Source organism: Lissotriton helveticus, chromosome 7, assembly GCF_964261635.1.
Source record: "Lissotriton helveticus chromosome 7, aLisHel1.1, whole genome shotgun sequence".
In the NCBI taxonomy this organism is placed as follows: domain Eukaryota; kingdom Metazoa; phylum Chordata; class Amphibia; order Caudata; family Salamandridae; genus Lissotriton; species Lissotriton helveticus.
The window spans coordinates 1,385,622,873-1,385,639,728 of record NC_136068.1 but is presented as its reverse complement, the minus strand read 5'-3'; the positions used below and the strand labels follow the sequence as shown (position 1 = coordinate 1,385,639,728).

The 16,856-nt window shown below is 43.3% G+C and overlaps 1 protein-coding gene across 2 annotated transcripts in view; it reads right to left on the bottom strand.

Moving 5' to 3' along the window:
- QTGAL (queuosine-tRNA galactosyltransferase) overlaps window positions 1-16,856 on the bottom strand; it is a 2,423,197-nt gene that overhangs the window by 620,277 nt on the left and 1,786,064 nt on the right. For both annotated transcript variants that reach the window (XM_078654698.1, XM_078654699.1), the window contains one exon: window positions 15,762-15,886. In XM_078654698.1, the coding sequence (XP_078510824.1) occupies window positions 15,762-15,886 (125 nt within the window). The remainder of the gene's footprint in view (window positions 1-15,761; window positions 15,887-16,856) is intronic.

Sequence of the window (16,856 nt, the reverse complement as noted above, 5' to 3'; positions counted from 1 at the left end):
CACCGCCGTCGCCCACATGTGTAGTGGTGCCTAGCACTAGCCCAGCCCTATTAGTGACTTCTTCTGGCAGCTTTTCTACTTCAGCTAATGCTTTATTCAATAGATCCCCTAATCGGTTCACCTTGCTAGTGAGCTTCTCTATCATGCCTACCAATGGCTTTACAATACCCTTAACCTTTGAGTCTATCATGCCCGACAGTTTTTTGAATTGCTCGTTTGTTAAGGACATGGAATTATCATCAATTGATCCATCTTCCTCCACCACTATATTGCTAGAGGGGTTTTTCCGGCTTGATCGAAGCCCTCCACGTTTGGGCTGATTCTTTCTGACACCTCTAGTACTATGCGGTGCAGGCACTGGGGTAGGTGCTTTTTTCTCAGTTAGATGTACTTCAGCCACCTCCTCGTTGTCACTCTCTTCTACTAAACAGCTTATCTGAGCCGAAAACACATTGTCAACATGGTCAAATATTGCAGCAGTGCTACTACTGTTGGCTAACTCAGGAGATTGGGCCAGGTCTGGTGCCAATAAGGTCGGTGTAGATGATTTAGAAGATACACCCAACCCAAGTGAAGATCTCCTTTCGCTATTGATTTTAGCAACTACCTGGACTAAGTAGTTGTCCATAGTATTTCTAGCCGGAGATAGCTTTTTACTAGACATAGTGCACCAGCGTACAGTAATCTTTCCAAGAATCCTATGTGTATATGTTGACAACGTGTTATCCCAAACCCTCAGAGCAGCATAACCACAGTTCAACAATGTCTGTAAACAATAGGGACCGAGTAGGACCACGGGCAATGGAAAAGTCTCACCTTGAGGGTAACGGACAGAATAACTGGCCCAGCCCAGCCTCTGCCAGTCTCGGACTGTCTTAGACTGTCCGCCCTTAGTCCGGGCTTCGTCCGGCGCGTCCCGCGTGCGTCCTCGCGGGACGAGGGACCTGCCAGTGCTTTATGCGCCACCTGGCGCGCTGTTAGCTGGCGTCGTCGCCTCCCCTGGAGGCTGCTGGGAGATGGAGTTCGACCGGCGGATGCAAGCCCGGCCGGTCGATGACGAAGACGGTGTGGTGGAGCCAAGCCCGGCCACTGCACAAGTAGGTGATGAGCCTCGGAATTTCAGGCTGCCAGAGTAGAAAGAGAAGAACGGGGAACTCGGCACCCGCCGGTGCTTTATGCGCCACCTGGCGCGCTGTTAGCTGGCGTCGTCGCCTCCCCTGGAGGCTGCTGGGAGATGGAGTTCGACCAGCGGAGCCAAGCCCGGCCGGTCGATGACGAAGACGGTGTGGCGGAGCCAAGCCCGGCCGCTGCACAAGTAGGTGATGAGCCTCGGAATTTCAGGCTGCCAGAGTAGAAAGAGAAGAACGGGGAACTCGGCACCCGCCGGTGCTTTATGCGCCACCTGGCGCGCTGTTAGCTGGCATCGTCGCCTCCCCTGGAGGCTGCTGGGAGATGGAGTTCGACCGGCGGAGCCAAGCCCGGCCGGTCGATGACGAAGACGGTGTGGCGGAGCCAAGCCCGGCCGCTGCACAAGTAGGTGATGAGCCTCGGAATTTCAGGCTGCCAGAGTAGAAAGAGAAGAACGGGGAACTCTGCACCCGCCGGTGCTTTATGCGCCACCTGGCGCGCTGTTAGCTGGCGTCGTCACCTCCCCTGGAGGCTGCTGGGAGATGGAGTTCGACCGGCGGAGCCAAGCCCGGCCGGTCGATGACGAAGACGGTGTGGCGGAGCCAAGCCCGGCCGCTGCACAAGTAGGTGATGAGCCTCAGAATTTCAGGCTGCCAGAGTAGAAAGAGAAGATCCTGATTATTGCTTGGCTCCTCTGGGTGGAGCCATCCCTTCCGATACGTATCCAGCTCCTATGATCTGTGATTTGCCTCTGTGGCATGTAGTTTTCCGCCCTGACGTTTGCTTTACCCGTGTGACTTGTGTTTTATTATTCCAGTTTCTCCTTTACTCTTCAATGCCTGCTTTACCACTCTGCTTGTCCTTTACCTCCACCATTTCTTTTGTACCTCTCCATTGCTTTAACCCTCTAACTGTGCTTAACCTCAGAATGAGTTTTACCCCTCTGATTCGAATCTCGGAGTCAGCTCAACACCCTGTGATTCTAGGCAAATCACTTAATCTCCCCGTGCCGCAAAAAATGAATGTGACTTTGTGTAAAATGCAAAAGAAGTGCTTTACTCCCTTTATTTGTACTTAACCCCTTTGATTTCCTCTCACCTACCCCCTCCCCGGGGTGCACCATCCTCGGGATGTGTACCGGATCCTACTTTGGGGTGTACTCCAGGCACCTTTTCCCCAATTTGATAAACTGTGTGTGCTATTTAGGGAGTATAGAGCCTGGCGGGGGCTTCCTTTGTGCCGTGGTAATCTCACCGTGGTTGGCCCGCTCAGTCTAGTGAATGGGGTGCGCCGCCCGCCCTTCCCGCTGGGCTTCAAGTCATTTCTGTAACCATAGACACGATTCCCTGGGGAGGGCATTCACACTGAGGAACTTCCTTCCAGTACACCTCACCTGGTGGAGCCCCCCACTTCTGTCTACAGTACCCAGTAAACTACTCGCTCTGGCTCGTGAGGACTCCCTGTCCGCTCCATGATTTGTAGGGGCCCCTCTCCCCCACTACAGTCTGTTTTCTCACACGTCCTCCCATTTGGCGTGCTTGTTTTGTTAGGCACGGGGAGATTAAGTGATTTGCCCAGAATCACAGGATGTTTAGCGCCATTGCCGAGACTCGAACCCGGTTCCCTAGCTTCAAGGTTGACCGCTCTAGCCGTAAGGCTACATCCTCTCCCCAAATCCTACTAGTACAGGCAACCCCAACCACTGCTGAAATTCTATATCTCCAACCTAGGGGCCACCAACTTTTTCTGTAATTACAGCTACTTATATTCAGTGAAAATGATCCAGAGCTATTAATATTATTGTTGTTGCAAGAGAGACAACATCAGACAAGATTACGCTAGTGGCAACCGCATGCGGGATTACCAATAATGACCTCAGTGCATCAGGTTAGGCTGTCAGCGGTAATGTAAACAAGCAATAGGTCTCGCATTTGCGGGAGTTTATGCTATTGACATTGGAAATGGCCATGCCTTTTATTTATTTGTTTAAAAAACCAACACATTAATAAAAGACATTGTAATCTACAATGCTAATAGCTCAAACTCTAGTAAATGCGAGACCTATTGCATTGTAAATGCTTGTTAAGCCTAGTTTCTGGTCTCTGGTCACTAGAGACAGACTCCGCACCTTTAATCCCTTAATTTCTAGCCTCACGATCCGGTGTTCACATTTATTGAGCTCCTAGTGTCTAGTGCCTTCCATGAAACGTAGGCCCTAGTTTCAAAACAGAGTGTATCTTTCCACAACCAAAGAGCATTTCTAACAGAATTCACCAACTAATACTTGGTCCCTAATGGTGAGGCAGTCAGAACTTATGAACGCCGAAAGATCCAAATCTGACAGGGCAGCGTAAGTTAAATTACAGGATTGTCTCCAGCAGTTGCCCTTAATTGTTTTATGGAAGAAATCATCTTATGGAAGAAATCATTTCGACACGAGGCAGTGTTGAATACTCTGCAGTGTTAGATACAGAGGCAGTGGTAAATACACGAATGGGTCCACTCAAGTAAAAGTGTCCCTTGGGTAGGCATATATACATCTTAATTGTACTACTGTTGATTCCTTCGATGCGGAAATAAAATAATCTTAAAGAGTCTGCACTGGAGGTCTCTGCTGCATTGATGCTTAAGCTTCCTCGCTGGCTGTTTCACCCAGGAGTAGTTCTTGGCCAACTTCCCCATGCACACAGCTTCACGTCCACTTTTGTGTCTCAAGACTGTTCCCGGAAAGTAACCATATCCACTTTAGGCCAAGAATATATCCAACAGATAATGTTTTCTGCAGAATTTCAAGACACATGGTAGCATTTCAAACATGACACAGGTTCAATTTAAAGGTCTAATATACCTCCTTCCAGAACCAGTTTTGGGATTAGGATAGAAAGCCAGCTTGCAGTTATGTCAGGAGTCAAAAACCATCTTATCAGCCCTAAGATGGTGCTTTCAAAAGAGAATGTTGTGTTATGCTGTGTCATTTAAATAAGAAGGTAGGTCGACTACAAATTACTTTATTATTTCATTACTTATAGAGCACTAACCACTACAGATGAACCACTTCTAAATGTTGCTTGTCTAGATTGCACCACAACTTAAGAAGGAGTGAGAAGTTTTTACAATAGGTATACCCTCATCCTCCCAAAAAATATTCTTCAACAAACTAAAGGAGGAGATAACTTAAGTCTCATAAAGTGCATGTATATGGTATATCCGAGACCGGAAAGTAACGGCACCCAGGTAAATCGGTGCTCGCCTTACATTTGTCTCAGACCAGTATTGAGATTTTGTCAGTATGTACACTGATGTATATATAAATATATATTATTAGGGTCCTCACCCACAGGTACCACCCATGGCTTGCTTCATCATTGAACCCTCACTCACACACATAAGATGTGTGAGTGGACTCAACATGTTTGTAAGAGGAGTTCTATATTAACTGTGAGTGAAGGCAGGGAGTGTTGGTGAGTTAAAATAACCTCCAAAACATAAAAAAGGTATTTAATGGCGTAGGTTTAGGGACTAGATTAAAATTAAGATAGGTGACACTTTTAGGATTGAATGGTCCCAAGTGTCTATTCGGTCGACATGTTTCAGCCAATAAAACTGTCCCGAAAAGTCACTTGGCTTTCTTCAGATTACCCTGCTGGTTGTAAAAAGCAGCCTATTAGCATGTGCAGTTTACATTATTTATAAAAAAGCATGCACATTTATATACAGACATACACCGAAGGCCCTTTTCCTTGTATGGTCAATGATTTCTAAGTCAATTTACCGACATCATAGGGAGTTTCAGGGATGGGCCGTCCCTGTAGTCACTCATTCTTCAAGGGTACTGGTCTGCTCAACACTTGAGAAGTGTCCCTTACTTCCCGGTCTCGGATATACCATATATATGCACTTTATGAGACTTAAGGTATCTCCTCCCTTAGTTTGTTGAAGCTTTTCTAAATTGGACACATTCATAATCTTCTCAAATAATGGACTACAAGATAGTAGAAAAGGTCATCCTGGAAAGTCAACTCGAAGTCTTGACTGTCTTGGGTACATAAATATTTGCCCTACAGACAAGAAGGAGCTCTAGAAGGAAAACTATAAAGAGTGCCCTCTACTCAAATCATTCAATCATAACAACAGGCGTTGATGCGTCTCACATACCTAAACCTTAGTCTGTGGCTTGCCCCTATTTCACATTTAGGAAGAGAACGGTTCTAGTGTCTATATATGAACCCCCCCAGAATGTGTGTTATGTTTAAGAAGACAGGTCCTGCGCCTAGAGACAAACCAAATGTGAATGTGAAAGAAAAGATATACAAAAATAAGTGCCTCACGTAAGCAACCAGTTCGGGCTGGACTGTTCCCATGAGGCACAGGGTCAGACTGATTTGCATATAGCCATGTCTGAACTGGGGTGGCAGAGTGGGCTAAAGAATGGCGATGGATTAAACCCAGATCTTTTGACTGGGTGTGAGTGTTTGATTGGTTCAGATGCTCCGTCCATTACCACCCCCTTTTGTATCACGTAAGCAACCAGCAGGGACTCAATCGGCAATGCGAAAGAACCAACACCCGAACAAGATCAGAGAATGTTGTGTGCGTGTGTTTTATCTATATAACCCTATCGTGTATGGCATACATCTCACAAAAACCTCCCTAGACCCTCATATAGGGAGGAGAAAATTCTTCCTCACCAGAAAAAATGATTAAAAAAAATGAGTTGTGGCATATAACAACCGTCTTTATTTTACGTGTCCACACATGCTTAAAATCAGCGTGCCATGGTTAGACCATTTTAAGTAGAACGGCCAACATGTTTCATTGTCACTTCTCACTTACTGACAATATCTTCAGGGCATGAGGACCATATTTCACCTATGTGTGCTTCAAACCTGTATATAAAAAGAAAAAGAAAAGAAAAGAACAAACAGCACGGCAGACATAGGTAATTTAAATTCCATATATATGTCTTTTCCTGTAGTCCATACTGCAAGAGGAAGCTGGGGATATTTAGGGATAGTTACCATATGGCCACCAGGTGAGTGTCTACGAGTAGGCCTACAGGGAAGGAGAGAACCTTTGAGAATGTTCGGTCGCTTGAAAGAGAAATGGTATGCACTCCTTTGGGGTCTGCATTTACAGAAATCACAACCAAAGGAACTTTTACCTGGCTATGAAGGAGTACTTAGGCCCAGATGCATCAAGTTAAAATCCGCTCGCAAAGGGGCATATTCTCAGAATCTGCCCCTTTGCGACCGGTATTTTTGCATTTGGGATGCATCATCCCAAATGCAAAAATCGCAATTTAAGAAATCTCAAAATTGCGATTACTTAAATTGCTATTGCATTTAAGGAATCTCAAATTGAGTTTCCTTAAATACAATGCATTAAAGTTAAAAAATTAGCGATTTCGCTAATAGGGGGCACAAATTACCATGAAGTTGAACTTCATGGTAATTTGCAAAAACTTTGAAAAATGCACTAAAGTGCATTTTTCAAAGTTACATTTTACACACAAACATGCCCTTAGGGTATGTGTGTGTGCAAGATGTACCCATATGCAGATTTCAGGGGTGCAACAGGGTGTCCTTTTGACACCCTGGCACCCTTGAAATTGCAATCTCAATTAGCGAATCTCTAATTGCGAATTGCAAATTGAGATTGTCTTCCTATTCATTCCTATGGGCCTCTAGGCCCATAGGAATGAATGGGGAGGTATTCCTTAATTGCGACTCGCAATTTGCGAGTCGCAATTAAGGAATTTTAAGAAATCGCTATTTTTTAAGCAAGATCTTCATGCATAGCATTTTGCTATTCCTTATTAGCGAATCCTTATTTTTCGCTAATAAGGAATCGCAAAATGGGTGCATGATGCATCTGGGGGTAAGTCTCTCTATCGCCCCCACATAAATACATACATATATCATTATTATTATTATTGTCTGATTTGTAATGCACATGGCTGCCCCAGCAACTGGGCGTCCCAGTGCAACCAAAGACTAGAGATTGTAAAGGTGGAAGGGAGTTTAGACAGGGAAGAGCCAGGTCTTTAAGGCTTTGTGAAAGGCAAGATGATTCTGAATCCCTCTGATGGAGGCTGGAAGCGAAGTCCATAGTCTGGCCGCAAGCATTTTAAAAGAGTGGCCACTTGCTCAAGATTCGAGGAATACAAACCAGCCCGTAGTCAGCTGAGCGTAATGAATGCTTTGGAACATAAAAGGCTAGTAGATCAGCCAGCCCTGGTGGAGCTTGCTGAGTCAGAATTCTGTGGGCCACGCATAGTGTTTTGAACTGAATTCTTTTTTCCACTGGCAACCAATGAAGTTTAGGTAGAAATTTAGACACAGAGCAAGATTTCGGGAGTGCAAAGAGAATACGAGCTGCTGCGTTCTGTATTCTCTGCAAATGTCAGGAACTGGACTTGTTGGCGCCTAAATAAAGAGAGTTACCTTAGTCTAATCTAAATAAGATTGTGGCCTCAACAATGGTCTGACAGGTTTTCGAATCAAAAAAGCCAGGCAGAGGTTTTAATCCTCGCAAGAGCCCAAAGCAAGTCCCTGCTACTGATATAGATTGGGTATCAAAGGAGAGACCACTGTCAATCCAAACACCGAGATTCTTAACTGCCTCTTTAGGCGAGGGTGCTGGTTTTAGTCGATCTGGCCAATATTGCTCAGACCACATATCATGGTCCCTCTCAAACAGCAGAATTTCAGACTTACTGGCATTCAACTGTAGATAGTTTGAAGCCATCCAGTCCGCGATCACCAACAAGTCCTCCTTAAATTTCACGAGGTTGTGGTTGCATTGCTTTGAAAAGGCAATAACCAATTGGGTGTCATCAGCATACGACACCAACGACAACCCTCTACTTTTAACCACCACTGCGAGGGGCTGAACATATATGTTGAAAAGTAAGGGGCTCAAAATTGAGCCTTGTGGCACCCCCTGTTGCAGAGCATACTCCCAAGAGTGGAAAGGAGGCACCAGGACCTGGAAAGATCTACCCTCCAGAAAAGAACGAAACCAGGCCTGGGCCAACCCCCTAATTCATATTTCCTGAAGACGATTAAAAAGTATCACGTGGGAGACAGTGTCGAAGACAGCACTTAAGTCCAAAAGAACCAAGCTGCAGAGTTTCCGACATCAAGGTTGCCACGGATTTCTTCCGTCATTGTCAACAGAGCTGATTTGGTACTGTGGCAACACCTGAAACCGTTTTGTGAGGTGTCTATGATCTCATTGCTCTCGATGAACTCAGTAAGAATAGTATTTACATGAGATTCCACCGTCTTAGTCAGAAAGGGCAGCTGAGATATAGGACGATAGTTACCCAACTCGGATGGATCCAGGGACGGTTTCTTCAGAAGAGTTATGACTTTAGCGAGTTTCCACGCAGATGGTACAGACGCAGTATGATGCTGCTAACGATTCTTTGTTAAGTAGACTACAAGTTGTTCAATACATGGCAGCGCGTTTGGTTACTAAAATTTCTCCCAGAACTGCCTCTCTCCCCCTCTTACAGGAACTCAACTGGCTGCCCATCCACCAGAGGATTATATTTAAAGTATGCTGTACTGTTCACAAGGCCTTAAACAGTAAAGGACCTAGCTTAAGCTCAGAAACATACTCCTTACCAGCCAGCAGAGTATTACGCTTGGGTATGAAAAAATGTGCTCACTATTCCCCGTGAGAAGAAATCGCGGTCTGGTGGCAAAGCCTTCTCTTGTAGGGCTCCTTGGCTGTGGAACTCCTTACCCCTTACTTTGAGCAACTGTGAGGACCATTTGCGCTTCAGGATGCTCCTGAAACTGTACTCTTTGTGGCTTAACAGTCTGTAGCACTAGCTCTTCCTGTCCGCAGCGCGGAGATACCCCCTTCTGGGTGAGTCCTACGCTTTATAAGCTTCTAACATAAATAAATAAATCTGGGCTATAACTAGAAATTTAAGAAACTTTCCTACCAAAATGCGGACCAACCATATCTGCAAATGTGTATGCTGTGTGTTTGTCTGCCTTTTTCAGCCTATCATTGTAAACGGTATGTTTGCTTGTTATTTCCTAGGTACCTAGGGACCCAGGAAAGTGCAGGAGGACAAAGGTCAGCCCAAGTTAAAAGTGGCGTTAACAGGATTACATGCCACAATATGACCCGGACAAATGCCCTGGACTCTTGTGAAACATGTTAACAGTCTATGTGGGGATGGGGTATAGCTACCCCTAGTCTCTACAATGGTTTGTAAAACAACGTGATATCTCTCCCGAATTAAAAGGTAGTTTTGATGTATCACATTGTTTTTATATATTCATATCACAGGTTCAATAGTTAGAAGAGCCTCCTTTACAATAAAGTGTAGGCCAGTTATTCATCAAACAGGATTTTTGAAGAGTGAAGGGGAGTCGAATGAGGAAGCATGACAGCTGGTGGTGTGGGAGGACATGGAAGTATCGTATCACACCTATTCATTACAAAAGTTCAGTCAGAAACGGCTATTATACAAATCAATGGCCTTCGCTGCGTTTTAATGTGGGCTCGATTGCTGGGTTTACTTGTTAAATGCTGCAAACACCCTTAATAAATTGTTTGTAGAGGAGTGACTTGGAATAACTGGTCTAAAAGCATCAACTGAGATATGAGCAGAAGTAAAACTGTTGGCAACTGTTGGCAATAAACCTGGCCTTCACCTTACAGTTAAAATTGATCAGACTGAGATATGACCAGAAGTAAATCTGTTGGACATGCTAGTGAAAGGGGGTATAACCAAACGCCTGAATACTCACCTGAGCCTACTGGGATTTTCCCCATGAGGGCATTGCAAGGTATTCTGGAACAGCATCATGAGGAAATCGTACCACACCCCTACTGAGAAAAAACTATCAACCAATTCCTCACATGTAGCACTACATTCAAAATCTACATACTGGAATGTCAGTGCAAAATACGTTATGTGGGGAGCACAACATTAGCTGCCAAAAAGAACATATGAGAGCAATCAGCAATAAAGACCCCCACTATCCAGTAGCGAGGCATTTCACTGATTACCATATATCAAATAACTCACTACTCACATACTTTGTCATAGAACAAATCTAGCAGAATCCTAGGGCGGGGCAATAGAGTACTCCACCTACGCAAAAGAGAATCGTGGCACATTATAAACCTCCAAACTAAAAACCCTGACGGACATAATCAGGATGAAGAAATGAGTATCCATCTCCATGAGAATTAGATGTGAAAGTTGGTACTTCCTTTCTGCAACAGAACACAGGTCCATGTATAATAATGCAGGTGTGACATAGTAATATAAACAAAAGGAATCCTACTTACAGTGAAAGGGAAAAATGTCAACCACAGGAGTGTGGGGACACTCAGAGTTTAGTAAAATACCCCTCGCACACCAACAGGCCCCTTGGTGTCATGCTTCATCATCGGGGTCTTCGCACCCCTCTAACGGGATGCGGCGTGCTGCGACCTACGACTACGCGGGAGCACTGAAAGTATGGACTATGTGTGGTGTATGTGGTGTACGTGATAGGGATATTAATGTGAGTGGTGGGATATAGTGAAGGTTTAAAAAGTACCTGGCTCGTGGGTGTATAGAAAAAACTTTATTCACAACCCCGGGCTGATACTGTTAAAAGAAGTGCAGTGCGAGGTAGTTTTCTGTCGTGACTATGGACAGTACCTCAGGTGTTGACACACGGGAGAGACCTCAGTGCTGCATCTTTGAGCCCAGTACTGATCCTGAAAAGTAATTCTAACCGTACTTACCAGTAACTTGAATTTCCTTCCATAGGCTAACATTGACTGGTTTCACTTGGAAATTTTTCTTAGTATGGAGTTTTGGCACTTACAAATATTCCCCTAAAATCAGTCGAACTACGAATTCCGATTTACTCACCTGTTATCAGGAGAGACCTCAGTGCTGCATCTTTGAGCCCAGTACTGATCCTGAAAAGTAATTCTAACCGTACTTACCAGTAACTTGAATTTCCTTCCATAGGATATCATTGCCTGCTTTTTGCTGAAAAAGTTGCTGTGTTGATTTTTGAAACTTACAAATATTCCTCTAAAATCAGCCGAACTATGAATTCCGATTTACTCACCTGTTATCAGGGGAGACCTCAGTGCTGCATCTTTGAGCCCAGTACTGATCCAAAAAAGTAATACTAACTGTACTTATCAGTAACTAGAATTTCCTTCCATAGGCTAACATTGACTTGTTTCACTTGGAAATTCTTCTAAGTGTGGAGTTTTTGAACTTTAAAATATTCCTCAAAATTCAGCCGAACTACGAATTACGATTTACTCACCTGTTATCAGGAGAGACATCGGAGCTGCATTTTTGAGCGCAGTACTGATCCTGAAAAGTAATTCTAACCGTACTTACCAATAACTTGAATTTCCTTCCATAGGATATCATTGCCTGCTTTTTGCTGAAAAAGTTTGTGTCGATTTTTGAAACTTTCAAATATTCCTCTAAAATCAGCCGAACTACGAATTCTGATTTACTCACCTGTTATCAGGAGAGACCTCAGTGCTGCATCTTTGAGCCCAGTACTGATCCTGAAAAGTAATTCTAACCATACTTACCAGTAACTTGAATTTCCTTCCATAGGGTATCATTGTCTGCTTTTTGCTGAAAAAGTTTCTAAGTGTCGATTTTTGAAACTTTCAAATATTCCTTTAAAATCAGCCAAACTACGAATTCTGATTTACTCACCTGTTATCAGGAGAGACCTCAGTGCTGCATCTTTGAGCTCAGTCCTGATCCTAAAAAGTAATTCTAACCGTATTTACCAGTAACTTGAATTTCATTCCATAGGATATTATTGCCTGCTATATAAAATATATATAAATATATTTGAAAAAATATAAAATAAAGAAAAACAATATTAGAATTTCAATATTTTAAAAAATATATATTTTCAATATATATAAAAAATATGTAATGTAATTTAAAAATACAATATCTAAAAATAAATAGTTAAAAAAATGTAGTAAATCAGTATAAAAAAAAAGATATAACAATTAAAAATTGTCAATTACAAACCTTTGAAATTCACTGAAAAAACATAGGTTTCAGACATGTTATAGTTAGGAATTAGCATTTAAAAAACGTTTGAAATTCACTGAAAAAACCATAGGTTTTAGGGGTGTTATAGTTAGCTGGACATTTCACTCGTACAAAACCATTGAAATTCCTCCACTATAGTTAGTTGTACTAACTATAACTCGTGCGCCCACAATCCACTGATGATGATGTCACATATTACATTATTCATGATTCACTGATGACATCACTCTGTCTGGATGGAGGATTCAGTAGCACTGTGATTGACTGTCTAAGTGACTAATTTAAAGTGTCTCACTAAATAAGGAGTGTGGCCGCACTGGTTCTCAGGAATTCGTTGCAAGACAGGAGTCAGGCAGTTTGTGACATGTTGCTGAAACTAAAGACTTATGCTGTGTCTTAAGGCGATTACCTGTATATATTGATTGATGCCAGGACATGGGCAAGGAATATGCTACTCAGTAGATGATGCTGGCGGTCTTGGAAAAGAAGGTTGGCAGCGTTACTTGGTGGTTCTGGTCGTCAAAGAACCATCCAGCAGCCCCTGTTCTAAATGAAAGGCTTTGGTAGGTTACGTGCATACCTTCACCTGTGCCTGTCAAACGCTTCTAGCATCTTGGGGTGAGACTCTCACTTGTAGCAGAAGACTACTGATTTTTTTAAACCAACTATGACACTATTTTACCTGTCTGTCATATGTTGGAATCTGTATTTTCAAATACATTGCACAAACATTGATTTAAGTGCACATTACATCTAACAAAAAAGACGTGTTTATTTTCAAAGAGACTCTGCATGCTTCTCTCTTCTTCCAGCTGTAAAACTATGATCAGCAAGTTTGAGGAATAGCACAAGGAACTGAATATTCATGCATTAAAAAGTACTGATCAACAGGTCACGAATTCAAACTCGAGCAAAGCCCACTCAGCCTTCAATCATCCTAACAGTACGTTGGGTAACATTAACATCGGTTATTTTCAGCGCTGTGCGTGAGTCAACTCATTCTTATATGCAGAGTATTAGGCAGCTGTGGCTCTTCCGCTAAGGCCGAGGAGCCTCCCCCCACCCCCGCAGAGAGCAGGCTGAGGGAAAAGGGAAAAAGAAAATGATAATCAATTGGTTTTATCATGATTTTATTTTTCGCGTTTCCCTCTACGGCCAGCCAAGTCTGGGCAGGGCTGGGCAGGGCGGGGCTTGGCTTGGCTTGGTTTGGCTTGGCTGTCATCAGCTAGCAGTGGAGGAGTACTGCACATTGTAAGTGCGCATGATAGTTTGGCCGGCTGAACCCTCATGAACACTTAGGCTTCTCTAATCTCTAATTTCTAATGTGTTGCAAAGCCAGGTTGGAGAAACAGCACAGACTCCCAGGCTCTGCCTGGGCGGCAAACCAAGCCGCTCAGAACAATCCTGGCGATGCTCTCATGCTATTGAAAGAAGCGCAGGGATTGGGTGGGGAGCCTTTGCAGGTGTCCCAGGGACTGCTGGGACACAATCAGGAGAGAAGAGGAGCACTGAGGCGGCCTGCAGCGTAGGGAACAGTACATTTTTAAAAAATTATAATTATTTCCCTGATCCCCTGTTCCGTCTCCTTCACCCTGTGCCCTCCCCTCTTGAGTTTTGAGGTGGCCGCCGCTGGTGTTAGGAGTTATTGTGGTTGGATCTGTCACACTGCAGCCCGAGGCCTGGTGGTCGAAACAGCACGGTGGGTGAAGAAGAAAGGAGGCCGGGTTAGTGGGAATGATACCTGCTAGCCCTCACCCCCCTCAGTGGTGAGTTGAGAGGTACGCCTTCTCCTGCTCTTTGGGTAAGAGTAATTCCGTGGTGTTTAAGTGGGTAGATTTAGTCTTGCAGTTGGGTAAAAACCGGACTGGGAATCACAAAGTGAGTGAGATATTTTCTAGTGAGCCCAAGGCAAAGTCAGAGACTGACTCTGGGCATGGGAGCCTGGTTACCCACTTTATACTGATGAGCAGTCGGTCTGACAAGACCTGGACCAGAGAGGTTTTATCACAGAAAATGAGAAATCACTATGTAACTGCTTTATATTACTATATTGTATGTGTGACAGTAATACATTGAATACTACTTTACACAAAATCGTTACAAATGAAGGTGTTCTGTCACCATTTGGCTCTTGTCTACAGCTATGCAAAACTGATAAAAAATCAAATAAATAAAGAGGGAAGAGAGGAATAGTTCACATTTGGCACACAGAATATCCTGAATTTTAACGGCGAAACTGTCCTGCTTGAAGGGTTATTGCATTGTTCAAAAGACGTGTTTGGTGGAGAGTGTTGTTCTAGATCATAGATGGCAAACCTCACGCATAGCATGAGTAGGGTGGTGCCAGAAATCTGCACTCTAAAATGATCAACTCCAACATAAGTAAAAAACATTAAAAAAAGATAAATTTTCTTTAAATGTTAAATAGTATCTCGTATGTTTTCTCATTGTAAAATGGACACAATCAGTGGTACGGGACGTTTCATCACCAAACCACAGTATACTGAATAACAGAAATGGATATGGACACCAGGGGCGTAGCTCGGTTGGTAATTTTAAGTGGGGGAGGGGAGGTGAACTTTAGATTTTCAAGCAACTATGCAGGCATATCATGTTAAAATAACTTATTAGAGAAGAGGTGTAGAAGTGGGGTGGGTTCAAGGGGTTGGGGGAAAGGGAGCGGAGTGCAGATTGTAATGGGTACTTAAAACACAATATTTTGTAAAATAACCAACACCTTTTAAGAACTTCATAACAGAGCTGACAGACAAAGGCAGTGTGAATGCGCGCGTGTGTATAACATCCAGGTGAAATGGGACAGACTCCTTAGCGTACCCGAATGAAAACATCTGTACCCAATTATTTACTAAAGACACTTTGGAATATTAGCATTCCTGGATAACCCTGAATTCAGATTCGCGAAATTAAAAATGAGCATCGCAACTGGATTACTGTGTGGTTCAGGAGTAGATTTGACAGAAGGAGGATAATGCATAGCCAATTCATATCAACACTTCACATTTTAGTATGAAGTATCAGACAGATTCACTAGTCAAAGCTGGAACTGTATTTCATTGCTCAGCTCACCTGTGCATACATCGGTATTACAGGTGCAAGCCTAGCTGATGTGAGCAACAGAGCACTGTACAGTGGAGGGGGTTGTTGGAAGACAAGGGGAATTTGCATAATATCATTATAGTTCACATATTTACATTACCGTAGTTACACGTTTCTGCGTGGGGTGCTTAAGTGACAACTAAAATCACACAATTTTCAAAGGAGTCTTGAAACCAGTACTAGAGCCCAAGTCTGGAGCTTCCAGCATCCTAATATGCCCCAGTATATGTTGATTTCCACGTTTTGCAAGACTTGTTTTAGTAAATGTAGATATGAGCCTTTGCATCTGTGATTAAATAAAAACAGCTTTACGTAACATTATGGCAGGAAATTTGCATGAACTTCGTGATAAAAACCTGTCAGTAATTGAAGCCTTAAAACGATGGTGTAAGCGTGTTATGGGAGACGTGTCAGCAGATATACACATTATGGAAAAACGTCTTACTCTAGGATGGAATGGGTGGCAGCTTGTGGGTGGTAGCGATACTGAAGAAGGCACTGGTCCACTCGAATAACTCCTCCACCCTTCTCCAGATGGTCATAAAAGAACAGCAAGTCCTCTGGGACACCCTAGGGAGAAAAAAGCATCGGTATTCACAACAATTAAAACATTCCAGAGAGCCTTGTAATGTTTTCTGGACGAAATGAATCATCGGGCCGAAAGTTGTGACCCTCTTGAATTTTACACTGTCAAAACTGCTTTAATTGGTATTAACTCACTTACCCAACTAGGGATAAAAACAGCAAACTGAAGTGTCTGCAAATTGAGGTGATATCTGGAACATGCAGATCACCCCAGGGAGAACGTCATAAATGATGTTTTTTCTAAGGTTGTGTATGGTGACCCTCCACCCGCTTATGAGTGATCACACTGCAGATTAATGAATATGCGTAGAAACGAACCGCTTTGTTCAGTTCTATGGAATTCGCAACCAAAGACATACGTGACCTCGAGAGGTTTTAATTTATGAAGCCCCAATATTTCCCAGGACTTTAGCCGTCAAGACTGCAGATAGTCCGTTCAAGAGGCCTGTAAGGGCATCCCAAACTTTGCTCCAATTTAACTTGAGACAGTATTTTGAAAGATAAAATTCTATGGGGATGCATGACACACTAAGACAATATGAGAACTAGAAAAACAAACCATGCCAAATCTGGGAACACTGAATAAAATATATTCTCACGTCCACGTGGCACAATAAGCCACCGGGGAGACAACATTTCAGTTCTTCTGAGTGCAGAGTGTCAGTCCCTGATATGATTAATTACTTTACAAGATGAACATATTTTAGCTGTGCAGAAGTCTAGCTGCAAAGCGCACATTACAGATGATAATAAGCGATGCCCTATGTCTTGCGTTAGGAGATCTTTTTGAAAGGCAGATAAACATGATCGAAATCTGATAATAGTCAGGACGTAGATGTGTACATTTACATAGTGAAAGCTTTAAGAGACCTTTTAAGAGACCTTCAAAAAATCGCAGCCATCAGAAACTATAATGACCACATGTAAGATAGAAATGTGCCCACCAACAAACCAT